The 24,119-nt window shown below is 46.4% G+C and overlaps 1 protein-coding gene across 2 annotated transcripts; it reads left to right on the top strand.

Annotated features, from left to right (window-relative positions):
* Window positions 1–4,293: 4,293 nt before the first annotated feature.
* Window positions 4,294–23,180, top strand: ZBTB5 (zinc finger and BTB domain containing 5). 2 transcript variants are annotated; one of them, XM_056117224.1, is made up of 2 exons: window positions 4,294–4,412; window positions 18,996–23,180. In XM_056117224.1, the coding sequence occupies exon 2, from the start codon at window positions 19,000–19,002 to the stop codon at window positions 21,028–21,030; it is 2,031 nt and encodes a 676-aa protein (XP_055973199.1). In that variant the 5' UTR covers window positions 4,294–4,412; window positions 18,996–18,999; the 3' UTR covers window positions 21,031–23,180. The 2 variants fall into 2 exon arrangements, with proteins under 2 accessions (XP_055973199.1, XP_055973198.1); XM_056117223.1 differs by lacking the exon at window positions 4,294–4,412 and adding an exon at window positions 5,482–5,549.
* Window positions 23,181–24,119: the final 939 nt, after the last annotated feature.

Genomic DNA, 24,119 nt, shown 5'->3' with positions numbered 1-24,119 from the left:
AGTTGCATAAGGGAAAAAAGGAAAAGATAGGGGCTGGAGTGATAGAACAGCAGGTAGGGAGTTTGCCTTGCACACGGCCGACCCAGGTTTGATTCCCAGCATCCCATAAAGTCCCCCGAGCATCGCCAGGAGTAATTTCTGAGTGAAAGAGCCAGGAGTAACTGTTGTGCAACGCCAGGTGTGACCCAAAAAAAGCAAAAAAAGAAAAAAAAAGAAGTTTCATTTTGACCTGGTTCAATTCCTGACACCACATGGCACTCTGAGCATTACCAGGCATAGTTCTAGTGGCCCAGATGTAGTTCTGGTGGTCCCCTAGCATCACAGATGGTGCAGGTAATCCCCAACACCACATGGCCCAAGCAGCACTATAACCTCAGGACTGATCTTTGAACTGCCTATCCAGTAAGCTAAAAATCACCCCCTCAAACCCAGTACTTCTTGGAAAGTGTTCCCCCACCTCAATCATTTGACTATGCCCTTGAAGTTCTATATGAGTGTTAGGATGGGTTGTCCCAGTTTAGTATCGGAATGTAGTTCTAAACATTTTAGGATAACATTGGTATGTCCTTTCTCCCTTGCCACAGGGAATTTAGGTTTAAGCACTCTGGAGACACTCCCATTCCTTTGTTTATCTGTAATCTCTTCTTTGTACTCTCCTCCCCAACCAGTTAATCACCTTTTTCCCCTAATCAGATTATGTTAATTTGTAAGATCAGATGCTTCTGAGGACACTGAATTTGTGTTGTAAATTAAATATTGCTTTTCTCCTTCTCTTGTCTTTTGCATAGTTTAAAGCAATGTCCTTTCTGTATGGACACAGGAAGACAGTATTAAGATTTTGTAACTTGGGAATTAGTTAACTTCGAATAATATTCACTTCTGGACATCTTCTTTCTTGACTTAAGCCTCAACTGCCCTTAGTTCCAATAACCCCAAAAGCAGGGTCCCGTCGAGGGACTGAATGGACCTAGGGCAAGCTGTGAGCTATGCTGGCATCGAAATGGGCCAGGCCAAGTGCCATAATACTTAACTATAAGTTAATAGCACTGTCATGGACAAACTCTGTCATGACCCAAAAGAGGTAACTGAATAATTTCCTGCCGGGGTTAGGAAAACTAGCATAACCTGAAGACTGTGGTCTGGAATATATAGTGAGATGTCCTCAGGAAGAACCAAACTTGAAGCTTGATATATCTCTTACTGTGCTCATACAAAATGACATTGCTAGAAATATTAGAGGTAAATTTACTACAACTATTTAAGTGGATTACTAGCTATGGAGGGCTGGAGCGATAGCACAGTGGGTAGGGCGTTCGCCTTACAAGTGGCCAACATGGCCGACCCGAGTTCGATTCCTCCGCCCCTCTCGGAGAGCCCGGCAAGCTACCGAGAGTATTCGATATGCCAGACACAGTAACAACCAAGTCTCCAATGGAGACGTTACTGGGCCTGCTCGAGCAAATCGACGATCAACGGGAGGGCCTTTACCTTTACCTTTACTAGCTATGGAAACACACCCTGGCTGGAATCCCACCCTTGAGTGAATCTCCTAGTAATCTGGGGTAATCTCCTTAGATGAGATTTTGTCCTTGAGTTAAGCTCCTGGAGGAGTGGCCTTACCTCTCTTTGTTAATCTGTTAATGTTCAACCCCACCTTTGTGTTCCCACCCTACATAATTTCTATATAAACTAGGCAGTAAGAGTAGGTTGGAGGGATCCCCAAGGGGAAAGAGAAGAAGGATAATCAGAGGAGACTGGAGATGAGATTGGAATAAACTACAGTTGATACCAACCAGTTTGGCCCTCATTCTCTCCTTCCTCTGCTCATGGCTTTGGGTAATATGAACATCTGGACAATAGTAAGCCCACAAATCCATGAGTAGTGAATGTCTTCTATAGATTTCTTCCAAAATGTTTTATAGTTTTCACTGTACAGTTTTTCCCATAATTATTGAAGTTAATTACTAAATATTTTAAATTCTTATTTAATTTTTTCTAGGGTATACTTTGAGCAGTACTGAGGTAATAGGTGTTCAGCCTACAAAATATCAGGAAATCAATTACTGGAAGTTACTTTCAGACTTTACATGGAGACTTTAAAGAAATAACTCTCAGGCAAATTTCTGTAACATATGAAGAGGTGGGATAAGCTGTATAAGCTGTAATAATATTTGGGTGTTCTGAAGAAGCAGGGTGTTCCATTTTTAAATATATAAGCGTTAATAAATATACTTGGGATCTCTCTCTCTCTCTCCCTCTCTCTCTCTCTTTCTCTCCCACCCTCTAACCTCCCAAGACAGGTTGGACTTCCAGACAATTCTGACTGGGACACGCCTTTATAAACTCTCTTCTCTATAGCCTTAGGAAGATTTCTATCCAGAAGAAAGTCGTGCTGGCAGGTCTTACTCAAAACCTGGTCTTCAACCCAGCGTGCACCTTGCAGCCAGGCAGGTGCTCTTTTGAAAGCTTCCCATTAAATGGGAAGGTTCTGGAGACTGCAGACTCACTTGATCTTCTGCACAGAGTGGGAAGCATATTGCAAGTACAGTCTGCCTGCCAGATTGTTTAGGCGCCCTGATGTCGCTGGACCCCACAGGTGGCTCACATGAGGAGAAAGACAATCACCTTCTCCCAATCCCTCTCTGCCACCTGGGACCCAGGGTTACTGGAATCTTGTCTCGCTCACAGAAAGGAATTTCAGGAGTAGACAAGCAGTAAAGTAAATTAAAGTAAAGTAAAATAAACAGATTTTATTTGGAGGATTTTAAGGTATGAAAGGAGAGAGGGTGAGAGAGAGTAATGTGCTCGAGAGAACCCGGGCTTCTCCCAGGGCGGAGAGACCCTTACATACATCCCAGCATTAAGGCCCAATAGCATGAAAGTACACATCTCAAGAGGTGAGATGTGGGGTGACATGGGACGACATATGTGCTTGGGCACAAGCAGCACATGGGCTCGGGCAGCATATGCACCCCCTTCTTTTGTTCAAGGTGGCCTTTATAGGGTTTCTCTAACCTACTCCCAGGCGAGGCTTCTTCCCAGATAAAAGTCCATTGCTAAGGAGGTTACCAAGGAGGTTGGGAGTGGTGATAGTTTTCTTTGGGCTGAATCATTAAAGTTAATCAGATTGAGGGAGAAGTCCAAGGGAATCTGAGGAATTTCCTTCATGGGGAGGGGTCCCATCTCCTCAGGGTCTGCTGCTCACGGTCTTATCCATATCCACAAAGTGGATCAGCCTTGGAATTTTCCTTCCAGAAGTTTTGCTGAGCTGTTTCATTGTCCAGGACCTTTCCCTATCTATCTGCCTACATCAGCCCCACCAAGACTCTGCCACCAGGTCTGTGTCACTGGGGGTGCGCAAGAAACAATGCAAACCCAAGGGCCAGTAGACCTTAGGCAGTGTCGGGGGTCGAACTCGCATTGCAAGGCAGGCTAGTGCCTCATCCTCGGTGCTATATCTCCCGCTCCGGTGGACAGGAATTTTGAATGAACTTTTTCAGCCTTCATTTTGACGAATTCAAAAGACAAGCATCGCATTATCTCGTCTTATTTTTCTCTAGTCTTAATAAGTGAGAACTTCTGTGGATTCCGCGAAGAGCACTAGGCGAGGGAGCGAGATTACAAACAGGCCGGGAGACACGGGGGTGGAGAAAACCTTCCGGAGCAGCCAATCGCCGGACCGAGGGTCCAGAGAGCCCGCCCCGGGGCTCCCGCAGTAGCCGGCAGCCGGGAACGTGATTGGTGAAATTAGGTAGGAAAAAAAATGCGCCTTGCTCGGTCCCAACGTATCGTGATTGGCTGAGGCGTAAAGTCACTTTTCTACAGTCCAGGCCGTTGAGTGGGAAATCCCGCCTCAGAAGGCGTATGATAACAGTTCTACGTGTTGTTGTAAAGCAAACGGTGATTGGTCGCTGCACTCGGGGATTCTGTGGGTAGTAAACACGGTGGGGGCTCTCGACGCCGTGATTGGTCAGCTTCTGAGGGGTGGGGCTAAGTATATTGCTCCGTATCTCGCGGCGCGTGCCGTCTGGCTGCACTTCCGAACTAGCCCCGCCCCATATCATGCCGATTGGCTGTCAGTTCCGTCGTAAGGCGTGAACGGGGTGGAGGTGGTGGTGGTGGTGGTCGGGGAACCGGCGGGCGGGGCTGCGTTGCGTCACTTCCGTTTGCTGTCGGCTACTGCCGCCGGGCTGTTCTCGAGAGTCCGGCGGCGAGCGGGCTGAAGGAGCGGGCGGACGAGAGGCGGGGTGGGCAGGGTGGGGGGGGTGGGCGGAAGGGGGCAGCAAAAAAAATCCCATCGCGGAGCCGCCTGCCAGGACGTTCGCGCCTCCTCCTCCGACACTGTCGGGTCGGCCGGGAGAAGGGTCACCGCCTCCTTCTAGGGAGCAGGGGGGAGGCGGAGCCCCGCTCAGGTGAGCCGACGCTGTTGGGGCGCGCGCGGGAGCCGGCGGGGGCGCGCGCGCGGCGACGGTTGGGCGCGTGGGTGCGCGCCTCGCGCGGGCACGCCGGGCTGTCGGGGCGCGCGCAGCCGCGTCCGGGCGCCCCGGCGCGTCTCTCGCTTCGCCCTCTGAGGGGGCATTGTCTCTCACCCTTGGCGGCCCGGCGGCCCGGAGGCGGGCGCTTCTGCGCAGGCGTCCCCCGGGTCCCGACGCCGGGCGCAGGCTTGCGGGTGCGGGCAGGGGCGGGGGCGCCTGCCCCCTGGGTCAGCGAGCGGGCGTCGGGGTTGGGGTGTGCGTGTGTGTGTGCGCGTGCGGGGTGGGGGGCCTCCGCCTGCTCGGACCCCGCCCTCCCCAACACCCCCCCACCACCACGGTCTCGGATCTCCCCTCAGCGGCGGGGTTTGTTTCCGGAGCCGCGAGGCGAGGGCGCGTCGTCGGTCTCGGCCCCCGGCGGCTGACGCGGGCCAGGGGGGAGCCCGGCGGGCTCAAAGGGCCTCAACTTGGCAGTGGCCGGGCTAGCCGGGTGCGGAGACCGGGACTGGATGGCGGCGGGACGCGGGGCTCTCAGGCCGCATCTGCTCGGAGAGACCCGGGCTGTGTGTGTGTGTGTGTGTGTGTGTGTGTGTGTGTGTGTGTGTGTGTGTGGCGGGGCGACCCTTTCCGAGGAACGGGGGGCTCGCGGGTGCGACGGGCGCGGCGCGCCCGGCTGGCTGCCCCCGACTCCCGCCCTGGGGTCCGCGCGGACAGAAACGGGAAACCGTTGCCCTTTGCAGCATGAAGGCCACGACGGTGTCCCGGGTCGGCGGCGGGCCGGGCGGCCGTCGAGGGTAGAGGAGACCCCCGCGTCGCCGCCCCGGCGCGGGCGCTTTGTTCCCCGCGCGCGGGCGCCCCACAACCGCCGGTCGCTTTAAGGAGCTCCCGTGCGCCCGGGTCGTCGTCCCGACAACTCGCCTGCTCGCTCGCTCTCCCCCGGGGTGGAGCCTCGAGCGTGCCTTGGCTGCCAGCCCCCAGAGCCGAGGTCGGGGCAAGGAGAGAGCCGGGGGTGGGGACAGCTGCGGGCGGCCACCGCGGACAGGGAACGCTGGCCCGGATGGCCTGGTCACCTGCCAGGTAAGACGGACGGCTTGGGGGCCCTGGCCCGGACGGCTCAGAGTTTCGAGCCCGGGTTTTTGGTTTTGTTCTCCTGCCCCGCGGGGAGTCTTGAAAAGACAACTTGTGTTCCGATCGCCGACAAGTTTGCGTCTCTGAGAGTTCGAAAATAGCAGTCAGCTCTTGTCGGCTTAATTTAAGTGTCGGGGGTGGGGGCGAAAGTGACCGTGGACGTGATGGGGCTTGGAAGAAAGGCGTCTCTCCGACTGGTCTTCCTGGATGTAGGGGTCACTTGCTCTCCAAAGAGACGGTCGCGTGGCTATCACGAGCCGGTGGGAAAACGAGGGCAGAAGCGCCGGGGCAAATGTATGTAAAGGTTTTCGTGGAGTGCTTTGGCATTTCGAGCACATCGCACTTGAAGTACTTAGCCTGAATTGCATTGCATGTTTCAGGATGGGTGAGACTTTAAAATGGCTGGTGTGCAGGGACGTTGACAGAGCTTGCTCGAGAGAGCGCTGACACAGGCTTGAATCCACCAGTTTCTCCTTGGAAAAGGGAAAGAAACCCCAAGGTGACGATTCCCTTAGCTTTCAGCTGTTAGTTTTTCATGTACATTTGTGGTAAACAAATCCCCACCTCCTCCTCCCCCCTCCCACGTTAAGCATTTTTCTTTTTTTCCTTGAATATTGCTCAAGAATGGATGTTTTTTAGCAGAACCAATTTCTTCAGGGTAGCTGGGGGGCAGGGGTGTGAAACGTAATACTACGCACAGGCCACCTTTTGTCTAAGCTTGAAGTGAACCCATGCTAAAAGATCAGCTGTTTCTGAGTGAGTGCTTGCTCTTTTACATGTTCCACCATTTTTATTACTAAATAGTGGATTTCCATTTCCAGATCAAACTTTGGGAGGTGTTTTTCTTCCAGAGTAGTTGATTAATTACACCTATATTTGCTGGAAACTGATTTATCTTTGTGATAATTCACACAGATTAGGAATAGTGTTGGAGAAATTACTGTATTATAATACCATATACACTACTTTCTTTTCCTTTCTTTTTTTTTTTTGGTTTGTTTTGCTTTTGGGCCACACCTGGTAGGCTCTGGAAACATTGTGGGCTGCTACAGAACTGAACCTCTGTCAGCTGTTGCAAGACGAGCATCTTATCCTCTGTACTGTTGCTCCCGTCCCTACACTACTTTCTCAGTATTCAAAATTACTATCTGTAGATAATCTTCTTTCTGACTTTAAAATATTTGAATTATGTTTGATTCCAGTTTTTCCTTAATTCTAAACCTCTGTTCATATTGTAATATTGAAGACAGAATGCCATAAGTAAGCACTCTGCAATACCTTGATTGGCAGCAGCTTTTTCTTTCTTTTGACACAGTAACAAGTCTCACAGTGTTACTGAGCCTGCTGGCTGGAGCAATGAACAAGGGAGGACAGTGACAGTGACAGATTTTTTTGGGTCACACCTAGAAATGCTCAGGGGTTACTCCTTGCTCTGTACTCAGGGATCACTCCTGGTGGTGCTCAGGGAACCATATGGGATGCTGGGGATTGAACCGGGGTCAGCTGCATGCAAGGCATTTTTTTTTTCCCTCCCTTTTTGGGTCACACCTGACAATACACAGGAGTTATTCCTGACTCTGCACTCAGGAATTACTCCCGATAGTGCTCAGGGGATTATATGGGATACTGGGATTCAAACCCGGGTCGGCCAGTTGCAAGGCAAAAATACCCTACTCACTATGCTATCGATCTAGCCCCCTCTTTTTCTTTCTTAATGTCACATAAAATAATGTCACATTTTATTTTTTGTTTTTTGGGTCACACCTGGGTGTGCCCAGGGCTTACTCCTGGCTCCTCCTGGCTTTGTTCTGAGGAATCACTCCTGGGTGTGTTTGAGGCACAGTATTAGGGATTGAACCAGGGTCAGCTGGGGTCAGTTGCTGTGTCAATTGGGAGGCAGGCTCCTTATCCACTCTACTATCTCTAGCCCATTGAGTAGGAAAAAAAGCCACTCAGTGGGTGAAGTATTAGACACATGCCAAACACTATTGATTTGATAATTCACAAGTGAAGGACTATAATACAACATTGAAAGTAAACTAGGTCTAAAAATGGGTTAATGCACTTTCATCTTCTCTACTGAAAAGGCACCTCTAATAATAGTGTCTAGTGCTTTTTCTTTTTGCTTAAAGCTTTTTTTTTATTATTATGAAATGTATTTCTTAGGGCCAGAGAGAGAAAACAGCAGGTAGGACACTTGCCTTACCTGCAACCAATATGGATTTGATATCCAGCACCTTATATGGTCCTCTGAGCTCTGCTAGAAGTGATCCCTGAATACAGATCCAGGAAAAAGCCATGAGGACTACTGGATCTGTTGACAATAAATGCAATTTTTCCTTTATGTTTCTTTTTTTGTGTGTGTATGTCTGGGGAGGAGGGGAAGCAGTACTCTGGAGGCCCAGGAGCCACTCCTGGTGGTACTTAGCCTAGCCTGACAGTTCAGTGCTTGGACCCTGTGGTTCTGGGGAGTGAAGGTGGGAGCACACCAAGGCCATTTCAGCAATTCTTGGAGTACCAGGGATCAAATTCAGACTCAGCCTATCATGTGCCCTAACCCTTTGAGATCTCTTCTGGCCCTCTTTTTTTTTTTTTTCCCCCCCTTTTTGGGTCACACCCGGTGATGCACAGGGCTTACTCCTGGCTCTGCGCTCAGGAATTACCCCTGGCGGTGCTCAGGGAACCATATGGGATGTTGGGAATCGAACCTGGGTCGACCGTGTGCAAGGCAAATGCCCTACCCACTGTGGTATTGCTCCAGCCCCATCTTCTGACCCTCTTTAATTATTATTACTGATCTGTCATTGGTTTATAATATTAGGGAATTTCAGGGTTTCAGAGGCTTCACATCTCTATGTGTATAGTACTCAACCACAACCACAACCAATTCATTCCTACCTCTTGAGTGCGATTTTCTTGTTAAAAGAGATTGTAGGGGTGTAATTAAGAGGGGTGGTAGGCTACATTTTCTAACTAATAGAAAATATTTTAAAATGTGGTTTTGGGGCCAAATTAGGGCTTTTGGCCTCATGCAAGGCAAACACCTGTATACCAGCCGTACTCTCTTTGCCATATACCCGTATACCCACAGTACCATATATGGACTACTTAAATTTTAAAGGTAGACATTTAGGGCCAGAGAGATTGTTGGAAGGGTGCTTGCCTTGCAAATGACCAACCTGGATTCAATCCCTGCCGCCCTATATGGTTCCCCAAGCCCTGCCAGGATACCACTTTACATAGTTATCTTGTCTTCTTAGGCTCCTCTAGAGTAGTTTTTCTGAACAAATTTGTCACTTTCCTGTTGTTCCGAGAGTCATCATCTCATGATGATCTGAGGGTCCTGTGTTGCAGTTGGGGCCAATCATGTTTCCCCCAGCTGGCCGATGGATGAACAAAGGAATAGGGGCCACAAGCTGGTTGGTAATCCATGGTTGTTTATTCAAAAGTCTCACAGCATAAATTATTGGGGAAATAATAAAAGGTTTGGGGGTAATGATTACATATGGGTGTGGTTGAACATTATTTTATAAACAGTGAACAGATGTAAAGTCCTTCCTTCAGGGGAAGTTCTTCTAGGAGATCCACCCAAAGACAGAATCTCATCTAGGGAATCACTCCAGTACTCTAGATTTCTGCTAAGAGATCTGCCCTAGGGCAGAATTCCATCTAAGGGCTTATTGTACTCTCCTTTCCTTTGCTAATAATCCATTTAAGCAATCATATTAAGTTTGCTTCTTAATATTTCTAGTCACATTGTAGAAACTCAGAGATATATTAAACCTAAAGGGTGGCTCTTCCTGAGGGGCATCTCACTATATATCCCAGAATACAATCTTCAGTCCAGGTTAGTTTTTTTTTTTCTAACTCTACAGAGTCCTTATTCTGTTACTTCTTTTTGAATCATGTCAGAGTTTGTTCCATGACCGTGCTCTTATTATACTTCTTTATGGCACTTAACCTGTCCCCCCCCTTTTTTTTTTTTTTTTTTTTTTTTTAGCTTTTTGGGTCACACCTGGCAATGCACAGGGGTTATTCCTGGCTCATGCACTCAGGAATTACTCCTGGTGGTGCTCGGGGGACCATATGGGATGCTGGGAATCGAACCCGGGTTGGCTGCGTGCAAGGCAAACACCCTACCCGCTGTGCTATTGCTCCAGCTCAACCTGTCCCTTTTTGATGCCAGGAGTGCTTACAGCTCGCCCTTGGCCCATCCAAGTCCCTTAGAAGGACCCATGTTCTGAGGTGTTAGTAACTAAGGGCAACTGAGGCTTAAGTCAAGTAAATATGATGGACGCCCAGGAGTAAATATTATTGGGAATCAATTAACTCCTATGTACAAGAGCATAGCATTAACTTGTCTTCCTGTATCTATACAAAAAGGACATTTCTCTAAAATTATGCAAAGGACATAAAGAGAAAAGCAATATTTTACTTACATAGCCATAGCCCTCAGAAGATTTGACCAGGTTACAGGGTCTGATTTGGTGATATTTGTGATTAACAGATAGGCAGATAGGGAATGAGGAGCACAAAGGAGAGGTTAAAGATAAACACAGAGGATTGGGAAAACCCTTATGGAATTGGGTGTGCCTTGGGAGCACTGTGGTGGATGGATGTAACTCAGTAAACCTAAGCTCCCTGAGGGGGAGCTGGGAGAAAGGACAAACCAGTGTTACTTCTTAAAATGCTTAGAACTATAATCCCAACGCTTTTCCACTAGTTTGGGCAGTATTTGAGACCATATGTAGTGCCAGGGATCAAACCAGGGAAAACTACATGCAAGGCCTTAACCCCTGTATATGTATTTTATACAGAGTCTGGCAAACTCCCTGTGTCGTACCCAATATGCCAAATACCAGTAACAATGATGGGTCTCATTCTCCTAAAGAGCCTTGAATATAATCTCAGGGCTAGGATGAAGGAGATGTTACTGGGGCCTGCTCGAGGCAATCGACGAATAACAGGATGATCTGTGATCTGTGATGTATTTTATACTCTGAGTTATAATTGAATACTGTTCTATGTTTTTGTTCAAGTTGTTAGAGCTGTGGCCTTTGGGAGCATTTTTTCCTACATAATTTTCCCCTAACTGCAGTGTCAGGTTTGTTTGCTTGTTTTTTTGCACTTCCTTACTATCTGGTACTCAGCATGCTGTGGTCTTAGCATGGTTATTTTCTGCTTTATCCTAGAATAAGCCATTTCTCCATGGAGGTCTGGTTTCTTTATTAGAGACAACAAGATCTAGGCATTGGGAATGATCAGGGTAACATTATTTTGTATATTCTGCACCTCTCTTTAGTTAGTAGAAGACTAATGAATTCTCATGCCTGTTTCTGGATTCAGTGTGTTTAATTAATACTCTTGATTAGGTATTGAAGGAATACCAGGAAAATTCTGTGTCAGACAAATATGTAGTTGGAAAAGGGAGATATATTTTAGTAGCATTTTCCAGATAATTTCAAATACTTTTTTTGATACTGTATTAAAACTTGGCCACATGGTATTGAGTAGTGAAAATATGGACCATGAAAGTTTATATCAATGAACTTTCCATATTCTGTTACATTAAATGTATTTCTTTTGTGCTTTGAATATGACATTTTTCTCTATGCCATATATTTTGTTACATATTTAAAAGAGAAGTTTTCTAACTAGAGAGTTAGTACAGTGGTAGAACATTTGTCTTGCATACAGTGACCCAGGTTTATGTGTATGTGTGTGTGTGTTTTGTTTAGTTTTGGTTTTAAGGTCTCATCCAGCTGTGCTCAGGATTTAAAGACTCCTGACTGCTCAGAAATCACTCCTGTGCTGAAGTGATAGTATAGCGGGTAGGGCATTTGCCTTGCACACAGCTGATGCAGGTTCAGTTCTCGCATGCTATATGGTTCCCCAAGCATCTCCAGGAGTGATTCCTGAGTGCAGAGCCAAGAGTAACCCCTGAGCATTGCCAGGGGTCACCCAAAAAGGAAAAAAAATAACTTCTTTTGGGGCTTGGAGGACCATATGGGATGTTTGGGGATTGAACCCAGGCCCACCTCATGTATCTCCTCCCCTCCCTTCATCCCCTGCCCCCTCCTGTCCTCTTCCTCCTACCTTTCCTTTTCCCTTTCTTTTCTGCTCTGCTCTTTTCTTCATCTTTCCCCATAACAAGACATTAATAATTTGGAAAACACTGAAATACACAATGTTGAAATAGCTAAATGTTGACTCATTTGGCTTAAGTGAAAAATTGACAATGTCAATAAAATGAAAAAAAGTAAACCCACACACTTAAGGAGGGCCATGGAAACTTGGTGGTGGTGGGCTCTAGTAATTTTACACAGTCATACCATAAACACTATTGTAGCAACTCAAAATGTAATGAAAATAAAAAGTGTAAAATCCCCAAAGTTAAAGAGAAAAATGGTCTTATCAGATCCGATTTTATTCATATCACCGGTCACTCATCAGAATGGTTTGAACATTGTAGAACTGTCAGGCTCTTGTGAACACATACAAATTTTTCAAAATTTTTAATTTTTCACCTGAGAGCTTCATTTTTATCATAGGCAACAAATATTGTAATGCCCCCTCCCCCCCCGAAATGATAAGCTCAGGGCTTATCACGGTTCAGCAGGTTGGTTCGATCCCTGGCATCTCATGGTCCTTCAAGCCCTACCAGGAGTGATCCCTGAGTACAGAACCCAGAATAGGTCCTGAACACTGCTGGGTATGGCCCACAAACAAAAGAAATGCCAAGCTTGTTCATTTTCAAGAAAATGGGAAATATTAAAATCTGAATAATAAAGGTTTGTTGTTCATTCTTCCAAATAAAGATGGTATGCCATAAAAAACATTTTATTCAGCTTACAATTGTACAAGTTTGGGGTCGGGGGTTATTTTTATTTTATTTTTAATTAGCCATAAACTGATGGCTGCACCCAGCAGTGTTCAGAGCTTACTCTTGGCTCTGCACTCTGGCATCACTCTTGGCAGTGGTTGGAGGACCATGTGTGGTGCTGGGGATCAAACTCAGGCTGCATACAAGGCTACTGCCCTCCTATCTCTTCAGCCTCTATACGTGTATTTTCCCTCAAGACAGCATTGCTTTAGTTTGTAGCAGTTACTTCGAGTATTTTTTTTATTTAATAATAATGTATGAGATTTTATATGTATATGTGCCATATGTACTATATATTGTTAGCCACATGAAATATGTTACATAGATGATGTTACGTAATAGGTAACACATAATAATTTAAATATAAAAGACATTCAGGAATTCATACTAACAGTAATTAAGGGATGACTAGATCCCCTAACCAGATCATTCTTGTCAAAGACCTACCAGAGATAAAGCATTCTCGCTAACTTATTTCTGCTGCCAATTCAAGCCCAAATGTTTAGCCTTTGTATAAATTCTGTGAGCAAACCAGTAACTATTTAGCAATTCGCTTTTTTTTTTTTTAGTTCAAGGAGTCAAACCCATGTTGTCACATTTGCAAGGCAAGTGCTCTCTGCTGAACTATACCCTGGTCCCGCAATTCCCTTTTTTTTTTCCTGGCTTTTTGGGTCATACCCGGCGATGCACAGGGGTTACTCCTGGCTCTGCACTCAGAAATTACTCCTGGCGGTGCTCAGGGGACCATATGGGATATTGGGTATTGAACCCGGGTTGGCCACGTGCAAGGCAAATGCCCTACCCGCTTATACTATTGCTCCAGCCCCATCCCGCTATTCCCTTTCATGCTTGTTAAAGTCAGTTTCTGTTGCAGTAACCAAGAACCCTGAGTGATTGCACTTAATGTTTACAAAATAAAAATAATTTTTTTATAAAAGTTGCCTAAAAATTGATGAGTCTATAGCTCAGAATGATGTACTGTGGTTAACTTTTCTAATAACCACTAGCATCAGCCATAATTATTTGCCAGCTAGTACTTCTCTTTCCCTTACTTGCTTTCTAGCCAGTTGGATTCTTTGTTTACACCACCTCAAATCTGTCTCTGTCTCTGCCTCTGTCTATAATGTGTTCTGTATTCAGTCCAATACCTTGCTTTGTTTTCATCTCCACAGTGAAGCTGGAAATAACCTTTGCCTTCTCTGCGCTGCCAAGTACACTTCATCTTTTAACTTGCACTCAGTGCTTTCTGAACTTTATATGGTGGTTATTTGTGTATGTCTTGTTCCCATTTTCACTAAGCACTTCTGACGAAACTATGCCATACAGATCTGTTCCACAGCACTTAACCTTGAATGAAGTATGCACTTCAAAATACTGGATGATTGAATTTATATACCAAAAGCACAGGCACTTTCCTGCGCTGTGGAGCCCTCCAGGGCATCAGTAGTACATGGTTCCAAGCTGCTCGCTTCCTTCCTCCCTTAGCTGGCCACCTTTCTCTTCATAGCTGTCAACCCACAGCCACCCATCACCCTCATTCTAGAATTACTGTTGCTCATCTACAGCCAATTAAGAAGCAAGAAAAATTTTAATTTTGTCTTATCAAATCAAAAGACTGAATGCTTGAGGAATTTTTCTTTGAGGAAATCTTTCCTACCTGGACTTTGGTCTTTAGTTTGGATATCCTCAGATAAATCTTTCTGGTTTTTGGCTGATTCTATTAGAGATAGTTGAGACTCTCAGAAAAATGACTGTTGAGCAATATGGTTTATATTTCATCTATTTATAAGTCTGATCAAACTAGTAATTGTCACTCAGTTAAAGTACATCACATGCTGAAAATGTAGTCCCTGTCTCAGTTTTTTTAGTAGAAAAGCACTTTCAGTTGATACTAGGTTTGTAAGTAGGGTGCTAATACCTCTTATTAAACTGAAGGATTTCTAGACCAGCTAATTCCAGAAATAGTTTTATTTTGGAATTTTGAGTTTTGGGCCACACCCAGCAGTGCTTAGGGACTGCTCTTAGCTCTGTACTCAGAAATGACCCATGGTGGTGCTTGGGGCTAGGGATCAAACTGGGATATGGTTCGTACAAGGCAAGTACCTTACCTCCGTACTACCTCTCCAGCCCCTAATCCCAGGAATTTTAAACTGGAACCCAGATGGCAAAGCAGGATAGGGTGAAATAGTAAGGGCTCAGGCATCCATCAGGCGCATCTTTAGTCATTAATAGGCACCACTATTCATAGACCTAATCTGCCCAGTTTCCTGAGCCAACCTTCACAAGACAGGACCAGAAAGAGCATGAATTAGTTATGCTGATGGATCTGGTATCTGAGCCTAACTTTGGGTACTTGTGTGCCCACCTAGTCCCAGCCCTTCCTGACACCTACTTCATTGGTCAAGTCAGAACAGTGCAAGACTGTTCCAGGATGCTTAGACTTAGAAGGTGGTAAAAGATCATAGCCTGCTTCATTTGGGACCTTGCCGAGTTTTGCTCTCTGAAATTTCCATTTGATATCATTTCTGTAAGTGGAGGGAAAGTGCTAGTTAGGTGGTTTTCTGCTGTGATTTTATTTCAAGGATAGAGAATATTAAGATTCCTTAGAATGTTAAAGGTGCTTTGTGCAGGTGCAGCTTTGCAGATCTTACCTGGCATTTAGGCAGCAAATCTCTTGATAATGTAGTAGATGACATTTCAGTATCAGTTTTCTTTTCTTTGTGAACCAAGCATATTGTTCAATATATGTTTAGTGGCTTAAAAATGTGCTGTTTGCTAGTTTGCTCTTTTACACATTTTTAATTAGGCTAAGTAAATATTTAGGGAAATAAATCTATTGAGAAAACAACTCTTGATTTCATGTTTATATAATGTGCAGTGGTGTATTTTCTTAATATAAATTTGGGAAAAACTATCACATCTTGCAGATAACTAATGTCATAGTGTATATTTTGCTTTGTGTTAGACACATAATTAATTGCCACATCACTTCCAGCTATCTAGAGTAATATTTTATCACATATAAAAGTATTTCAGGGACTGGAGCAATAGCACAGTGGGTAGGGAGTTTGCCTGGCCGACCCAGGTTCGATTCCCAGAATCCCATATGGTCCCCCGAGCACCGCCAGGAATAATTCCTCAGTGCATGAGCCAGGAGTAATCCCTGTGCATTGCCAGGTATGACCCAAAAAGGAAAAAAAAAATTTTTTTTTTCAAAGAATCTATAGCTTTTCTCCTTGGTTTAAAGATTTTGTAACAAACAGCTTTGGGTAAAACAGCTATGTTCTTAACATAGATTTTTCTTCTTTAAAATAGCTTTGGGACTCAAGTTATTACTGCTGTTTAAGAATTTTGAACAACCATGATCTTAATTTATGACTTCCAGAAGACGAGAGTAACAAATTTTATATCTTCCCCCACTGAATTTGAAATATATGCCTTCTAGATTCAAACCGGTTTTAAGATAAGCTGTGATACTTAGATTTTGCTGAGATTATAATTTGAGCATTCTTGGATAAAGAGAAAGAAATTTGAAATAAACTAGGTTAAGGTAAAAGGGGAATTCATTGGCTCTTCAAATAGGAAGTTGGTTTGAAATAGGAAGTTGGTTTGAAACTTTCAGACAAAGCTGGCTCCCGATGCATTTGATACTGCTGTTTTTCTGTGTTGGCTTCATTCTCAGGCAAAATGGCTACATAAATGCTGTATTTTTTTTTTAGTTTTTTAGTTTTTAATGAAGCACTGTGATATAGAATTACAGACTTAACACACTTTCGTGATTTCATTTCAGTCATACAATGGTCAAGTACCCATTTCTCCACCAGTGCCCATTCTCCACCACCAATGTTCCCAGTATCCCGCCCGCACTCCCCTCCATTCACACCCCCTCCCTCCGTGGCAGGCACATACCCTTTCTCTCTCTCTCTCTCCCTCTCTCCCTCTCCCCCTCTCCCCCCCTTCCCCCCCTTCCCCCCTCCCTTCCTCCCCTTCCCGCCTCCTCTCCTTTTGGGTGTTATAGTTTGCAATTCAGGTAGTAAGTGGCCATCATGTTAGGTCTGTAGTCTTACTTTCAGCACAAATCTCCCATCCAAGGCCTCCAAGCATCCTTTGTTTGGTGGTCCCTTCTCTATCTCAGCTGCCTTTTCTCCCAGCATGTGAAGCCGGCTTCCAAGCCGTCGAGGGAATCCTCCTTGCCCTTATCCCTACTATCCTTGGGTGTTGGTCTCCCATATTCTACAGTCATTCTGTGTCTGTCTCTTTTTGACTCATTTCACTTAACATGATGTGCTGGATTCTCATCTCCCTCATAGTTTGTCACATATTACCCCCTTCATTTCCTTCTGTTTTGCAGTGACTAGAAACATACACTTTGTGCTGCTCAGTTTTGGTCACACACTTTAGTTGTGCTGCTCAAACTGTGAGTGCACACTTGCTGTGATAATGGGGATTGCAAATGGCAGTGCTGCCAGGATGGCACTCAGCTTACTGGCCAGTGCTACAGATTGCACTTGCAAGTGTTGTACCGCCAAGCCCCATCCCTATGTGCCTAAGAAAGCATGTCTTTCTTGACAGTGTCAGCAGAACATCCTAGGGCATCTTAACTGCCTGGCTAGGGTCCCACTCTCATCTCTGAAATAGTCACTATGATCAGTGAGAGTAGGGACCAAATAAGCTAAGCATCCCTGAATCATTTTGCCCTCACAGGTTGGATGATAGTGATTTCCAAAGACATAGGCCAAAACAACAACCACCACAACCACAGAGTGTCCTTTGGAGGTAGTATAGGGAGTAGTATTTGTATGTTGATTTGTTTGTTGATTGTGTATGTTGATTGTGTTTCACACTGTTCCTGTCATTTTTCTGTATAACAGATTGGTTTAAAAGTTAATGACTTGAGGGGCTGGAGCAATAGCACAGTGGGTAGGACGTTTGCCTTGCACGCAGCCAAGATGGCCGATACAGGTTCGATTCCCAGCATCCCATATGGTTCTCTGAGCACCGCCAGGAGTGATTCCTGAGTGCATGAACCAGGAGTAACCCCTGTGCATTGCCGGGTGTGACCCAAAAAGCAAAAAAAAAAAAAAAAAAAGTTAATGACTTGAGGCCCTAGAGATGTGGCTCAGGGAACTTATGGACTCTACCTATCTGGCCAGTACTTCAATGCTTGAGCTTTGCAGTGTCACTTAGGGCCACATCTGGTATGTGCTGGACCTATATCTTTGGACCAGGTGCGTGCTAGTCTTGCACCCACCCTAACCACTTTCCTGTGCACTGTCTCTGTAATTATTTTAAAAATAGGTTAACTACACACACACACACACACACACACACGCGTGTATAAATTATCACACACGTGTAGGGTGCTTGCCTTCTGTGCACCTCACCAGGGTTCAATCCCTAGCTCGCCATATGGTCTCCCAGATCCCACTAGGAGTGATCCCTGAGCACAAAGCCAGAAATAAACCCTGACACTGCCAGGTGTGACCCCAAAAACAAAAAAGAATGGAACCATTCAATTTTAGAACATTTCTGTTAACTAAAAAAAAAATCTTTTGCAGTCGTTCCCTCAGTCTCTGGGTACGATCTGCTCTTAGCCTCCATAAAGAAATCTTTTCTTGTCACAGGCACAGCACTTCTATGTGAAGATTTTCTCCCCCCCCACCCCCCCCAACACCACTCCCCAGCTTTTGGGCCATAACTGTGTTCAGGACTCTGCATCCAGGGATCACTTTTAGTGGTGCTTAGAAGACCATATGGGGTGCTGGGGATTGAACCTGGGTTTGTGCCTGGCAAGGCAAGAGCCCTACCTGCTGGATTGGCTTCTCCAGTTTCTCATGTAATTTATTTATTTTTTAACTGCAGTCTTCCTGTCTTGATGTCACTTTTACTCTGCTGTATTTGCACCTCAGCAAACAGTTCCTGAGCCTTTGGGTGTGGAAATGGGGTTTATATATGCCAAGGTGTTTTCCACCACTAGTTTGGGAGTTAGCTCTGGTACTCTAAGTCAGTAGCACTCATTCATGTGCTTGACAATTTACAAAATGCTGTGGATTTTTTCTTTCCCATTTTGCCCTCTCCCCCTGTGGGGGTGTACTTTTAAAACAAAGCCAGAACACCTTAGTGTCTTTCTAGTGGGGGTTCAAGAATGAATGAGAAGTAAATGTATGTGTACAGTTTACCACCAGTTTTTCCACTGATGTTGATTTTCCCTTTTCTGTTAGTGAAGGTTACAGAAAGACATCCTGGGAATTGATTATTGTCCTCGGGAAGATGCAGAACTCAAACCAACCCTGATACTGTATCTGCCATCAGAAATGTCATGGGCTAGGGATGTGGCTCAGTGGTAGATCCCTGGTCATAAATGTGAGGCCTCAGGTGACCTCTAGCACTGAAAGACAAAAACAAAAAACGAAGGGTTTAAATTTGTGCCTCTCTCCTCATCACTCCTTTTGTGTTTTGATTTTGACCGAAGACCTTCTAAGTCTTAACACTTTTTTTCTTTTCCCCCATAGGATCATGGATTTCCCTGGACACTTTGAACAAATCTTCCAGCAGCTAAACTACCAGAGACTTCATGGGCAGCTCTGTGACTGCGTCATCGTGGTGGGAAATCGACACTTTAAAGCCCACCGCTCTGTGCTCGCGGCCTGCAGCACTCATTTCCGAGCCTTGTTCTCAGTGGCTGAGGGAGATCAGACCATGAACATGATCCAGCTGGACAGTGAGGTGGTGACAGCGGAGGCCTTTGCCGCACTGATCGACATGATGTACACCTCCACGCTCATGCTGGGGGAGAGCAATGTTATGGATGTCTTACTGGCGGCCTCCCACCTGCACTTGAACTCTGTCGTTAAGGCCTGTAAACATTACCTAACGACCAGGACGCTGCCCATGTCTCCGCCCAGTGAGCGTGTTCAGGAGCAGAGTGCCCGCATCCAGCGTTCCTTTATGCTGCAGCAGCTGGGACTAAGCATCGTCAGCTCAGCCCTTAACTCCAGCCAGGGGGGTGAGGAGCAGCCGGCACCCCTGAGCTCTTCAATGCGCAATAACCTGGACCAGCGGACACCCTTCCCCATGAGACGCCTTCACAAGCGTAAACAGTCAGCCGAGGAGCGGGCCCGACAGCGCCTCCGGCCTACCTTGGATGAGTCTGCCATTTCCGATGTCACGCCTGAGAGCGGGCCACCAGGGGTGCATTCGCGGGAAGAGTTCTTCTCGCCCGACTCTCTGAAGATTGTGGATAACCCAAAGGCTGATGGCATGACAGACAACCAGGAGGACAGCACCCTCCTGTTTGACCAGTCATTTGGTGCTCAAGAAGATGCCCAGGTGCCCAGCCAGTCTGACAATAGCGCCAGCAACATGGCCCAGCTGTCCATGGCCTCACGTGCAACTCAGGTGGAAACCAGCTTTGAGCCAGAAGCCCCAGCAGAGAAAAGTGGTTTTCAGTGTGAAAACCCTGATGTTGGCCTTGGGGAGAAAGAACACATGCGGGTGGTAGTGAAGTCGGAGCCCCTCAGTTCCCCTGAGCCTCAGGATGAGGTGAGTGATGTGACCTCGCAGGCCGAAGGCAGCGAGTCTGTGGAGGTAGAGGGGGTTGTGGTCAGTGCTGAGAAGATCGACCTCAGCCCTGAGAGCAGTGACCGGAGCTTCTCCGATCCACAGTCTAGCACTGACAGGGTTGGCGACATCCACATTTTGGAAGTCACAAATAACCTAGAACATAAATCCACTTTCAGCATTTCAAATTTCCTTAACAAGAGCAGAGGAAACAACTTTAGTGCAAATCAGAACAATGACGATAATATCCCAAATACCACCAGTGACTGCAGGCTGGAGGGCGAGGCCCCCTATCTGTTGAGTCCAGAAGCTGGGCCTGCAGGCGGGCCCTCCTCTGCCCCTGTCTCCCACGTGGAGAACCCCTTCAGTGAGCCTGCAGACTCCCACTTTGTTCGGCCCATGCAGGAAGTGATGGGCATGCCGTGTGTGCAGACCTCAGGCTACCAAGGAGAACAGTTTGGGATGGACTTTTCCAGATCTGGTTTGGGTCTCCATTCCTCCTTCTCCAGGGTAATGATGGGCTCCCCAAGAGGAGGAGCCAGCAACTTTCCATACTACCGCCGCATAGCTCCCAAAATGCCAGTTGTAACCTCTGTGAGGAGCTCACAAATCCCAGAAAACCCAGCTAGCTCCCAGCTACTGATGAATGGGGCCTCATCCTCCTTTGAAAATGGCCATCCCTCCCAGCCTGGCCCTCCGCAGTTGACCAGGGCATCTGCTGACGTCCTGTCCAAGTGCAAGAAGGCCTTATCAGAGCACAATGTCTTGGTTGTAGAGGGAGCTCGCAAGTATGCCTGCAAAATCTGCTGCAAGACTTTCCTGACCTTGACAGATTGCAAGAAGCACATCCGTGTTCACACAGGTGAGAAGCCCTATGCCTGCCTCAAGTGCGGCAAGAGGTTCAGCCAGTCCAGCCACCTGTACAAACATTCCAAGACCACCTGTCTGCGCTGGCAGAGCAGCAACCTCCCCAGCAGCCTGCTCTAACACCAGCCTCCCAAGAGTGCCAGGAGGCAAGATAGGAATGCAACACCCTTCCAGTAGATGGCTGTTGACTGTGAGGTTGCAAACTTGGATTAGTAAGGGGGGAAACTTGCCTGTGTAGCTCTCAGCTGCTGTTTCCGGGTGAAATGCACACATTCAGAGAGTGCTGCCCCCTACAACCAAGCTCTCCCTTAGTGTTGTCAGAAAGTAGTTTGTAATGGGATGATGAAAGTGACACATGAAAAAACTAATAACTTCAGTGCAAAAAAATTTTTAGCAATTTTTATAAATGCTGAAGCATTTAACTAATCCTCCTATCCCCTAGGATGGGAACATTATACCTGTACAAATGATGCAAAAATGCACTTAAGTGTAACTAGTCGTGGCAACTTGGTGTCTGTCTACAAGGAGGACCCTTGAGGACATGCCTTGCCGCCACCAATGCTTTAAAGTGTCTCAGGAGCTAGTCCTGGGCCTCCAAAAGTACTGTATTTTTTATTTCTCTCTGATCTGCAGTCATAGACACTGCACTTTGATGGTGCTGACACTGGCCCAGAGCGAGCGCTTTCTGGACTTTTAGGTGTATATACTTTAAAAAATATCACTGTTGGATGTTTTAACCATTTTCCCTGGTTTTGAAAACAAGTTGTAAATGGAGTAAGAACTTGTAGGGAGTGACAAGTAAGGTATTGTTTCTGTATGTGCTGTTTTAGCGGTATTTTAACTAACTTGTATAATATAGTCACAGTTCCACGTTGGAAGTCAGAAAAGAGCTAGTGTTTGTCTTTGTTCTGATGATGTGGATTCATGTGTGGGTTGTCCCTGGTGTGTCTTCCCTTTGCTCTGCCCTGTCCCACCAGGCACACCTCGCCCGAGGAAAAACAAATAAACCCGTCCTTCCCTGTTGCTTCTTAGCTCTCATGCCCCACCTGGCCTCTCTTCCAGGTACAGATGACTTATTCTGTTTCAGACTAAGCTAAAGTCTTGCCGGTCCCACTAGGGCTCTTATTCCTGGTAAATGCCAGTTTAAAAAATATAGATCCTGAACTTTTGTTTTCCAGCCTGGTATTTGATGTTTAAGGTAATTTGAGATCTAAATAAGGCTGTGTTCATGGATATTTTTCCAGGTTAAGAGGTGCATGGTCTAGAGCATTGATGTCCCCAAGCAGCACTGAAACCATCACCACCCAGGCCTTTGCATTGCTTCTTCATGCCCTTGTGCCATCGGGGCTGCTGGTGACTCCTGGATAGGGCTGTGCCCTGACTCTGTGCTTCCAGGGAACATGTAGACCAGTGTTCCTGCAGAGTTCATTTTTGCACAGACGTGAGATTTTTCTGTATCCAGCTGTCTTAGATACACCACACCATTGTGTGTAATGGAGAGAAAGCCTCAGTTCTAAATGTTGGGAAAGCTATTCAGAGCTTGAATAGAAAATTTCTTGTGTTTCCTTCTAGTAATCAAGCATGTGCTGTTCTGCACATCTGGTAAACTCAGTAGTCTTAATGTGACTGAGCATCTCCTAACAGGTTTTCAGGGAAGAGCCATGGGGAGGCCTTAGTGGGCTTCTCCTGCCTGGGGTGGGAGAACAGTGGGATGGGAGTATGAGAATCACCTGTGAGCCTGGTGTGAGGTGGTGCTCTAGCTGGCCCTCTGCGTGAGTTGAGAACCAGCATCTGGGAGGGGATTGACCTCGGAAAGTAAGGAGGTAAGCACAGAGAACAGCAGCTCTCTGGGCCCCGGGAGAGCAGAGGCGGCGGCTGGTGCAGTGGGCGGCCGCCCTCTCAGCCAGTGGACTTTAGGGACCCCTCTTCTGCCAGATGGAATCTAAAATCTCTCATCTACCTCTTTAGTTCTTACGTGTGAGAAGCAAGTGTTTAGGCCAGTGTCCTCACTACACTCTCTAGCACTTAAAATAAGAATTCGGCTCCCCTGGAAAGCCAGTCTGAACTTTCCTATATACTATAGATCCTACCTGAATTATAACTGACATTGGGTACCTGGATTTTGGTCGGTTAGCCTTAACTACAGCCAGGCATAATCATTTCTGGTGATCAAATCATAAAGTTCTATCAATCAGGCCCCATGTCAGTGGTGCTATGCTGGTCAGAATTTGAGATTTTGAAATAAAAAATGTCACATTCATGCCTCTAAATATGTGTTTGCTTTTTCTTTGTTTTGTTGTTTGTTCATCTGTGGTTGGGTTGGTTTTTTTTTTTTTCCTGCCACACCTGCTGGTGCTCAAGGCTTACTCATGGTTCTGTATTTAGGGTTACTCCTGGAAGGGGGCTTGGAGAGATCATCCGGGGTGCTGGGGATCACACCTTAGTCACTGTGTGCAAAGTAAGCACACTGTGTCTCCAGTTAAAACACTTGGGAAATGTTTGGTCCAGTTTTTTTTTTTAAACCAAGTAGAAAACACTAATGCTGCATGTTAATTGTTACCGGCTGTTCCCCTCAGCATGGTCCTGGCTGCCTTCTCTGCTCTAGTTCTGTCTGAGCTGTGAACACTGGTGGCGATTTGCTCTCTTCCCCCTGCAGTTGTACTCTTGAGGGCCTGCTCAGTCTCCCACTAGCCTGATCCCAACCTGCTGCCAAGGTTGAAATCCGCACCAGCCAGTTGGGCTTGACTGTGGGAATTGCTAGGGCTTGAGTCCTAGGCAGGAACAAGGCTTCCGCAGCGCAGGTGGCTTAGCCTTGGGGAGCAGAGAGGGAGTGGGAAGGGGAATGACAAAAGGGGAACCCCTTGGGTGGAGGTCAGAAACAAGGTACAGGTGCTGAAACAAATCCTAAAGTGAAAGCCCATCCATGTTCAATTATTCTTGCAGGGGAGAGGGTATTGGGCCACCCCTTGCTGTGCTCAGGGATCACCCCTGGTGGTGCTCAGGGGACTGTATTGGGTACCAGGGATCAAATTTTGATCAGCTGTGTGCATGTCAAGCACCTTCCCCACTATCCTAGCTCTCCAGCCCCTGTCCAAGGAAATACCAAGTGTCAAGTGCTCATGGAATTCTTTCTGTGGAGTTTGGATTTGCTCCAAAGTTCATGGCTACTGTATTCACACTGAGAATAGGCCCTCCCCTGCTTGGTGGGC

This window comes from Sorex fumeus, unplaced genomic scaffold (genome assembly GCF_029834395.1).
Source record: "Sorex fumeus unplaced genomic scaffold, SorFum_2.1 ptg000034l, whole genome shotgun sequence".
NCBI lineage: Eukaryota > Metazoa > Chordata > Mammalia > Eulipotyphla > Soricidae > Sorex > Sorex fumeus.
This window is presented reverse-complemented; position numbering and strand designations above follow the sequence as displayed.

Coding starts and splice junctions, on each gene's coding strand:
- ZBTB5 (XM_056117223.1), top strand. CDS start 5,530: ATGGCCTGGTCACCTGCCAG. Junction 5,550..18,995: donor ATGGCCTGGTCACCTGCCAG/GTAAGACGGACG, acceptor TTTCCCCCATAG/GATCATGGATTTCCCTGGAC.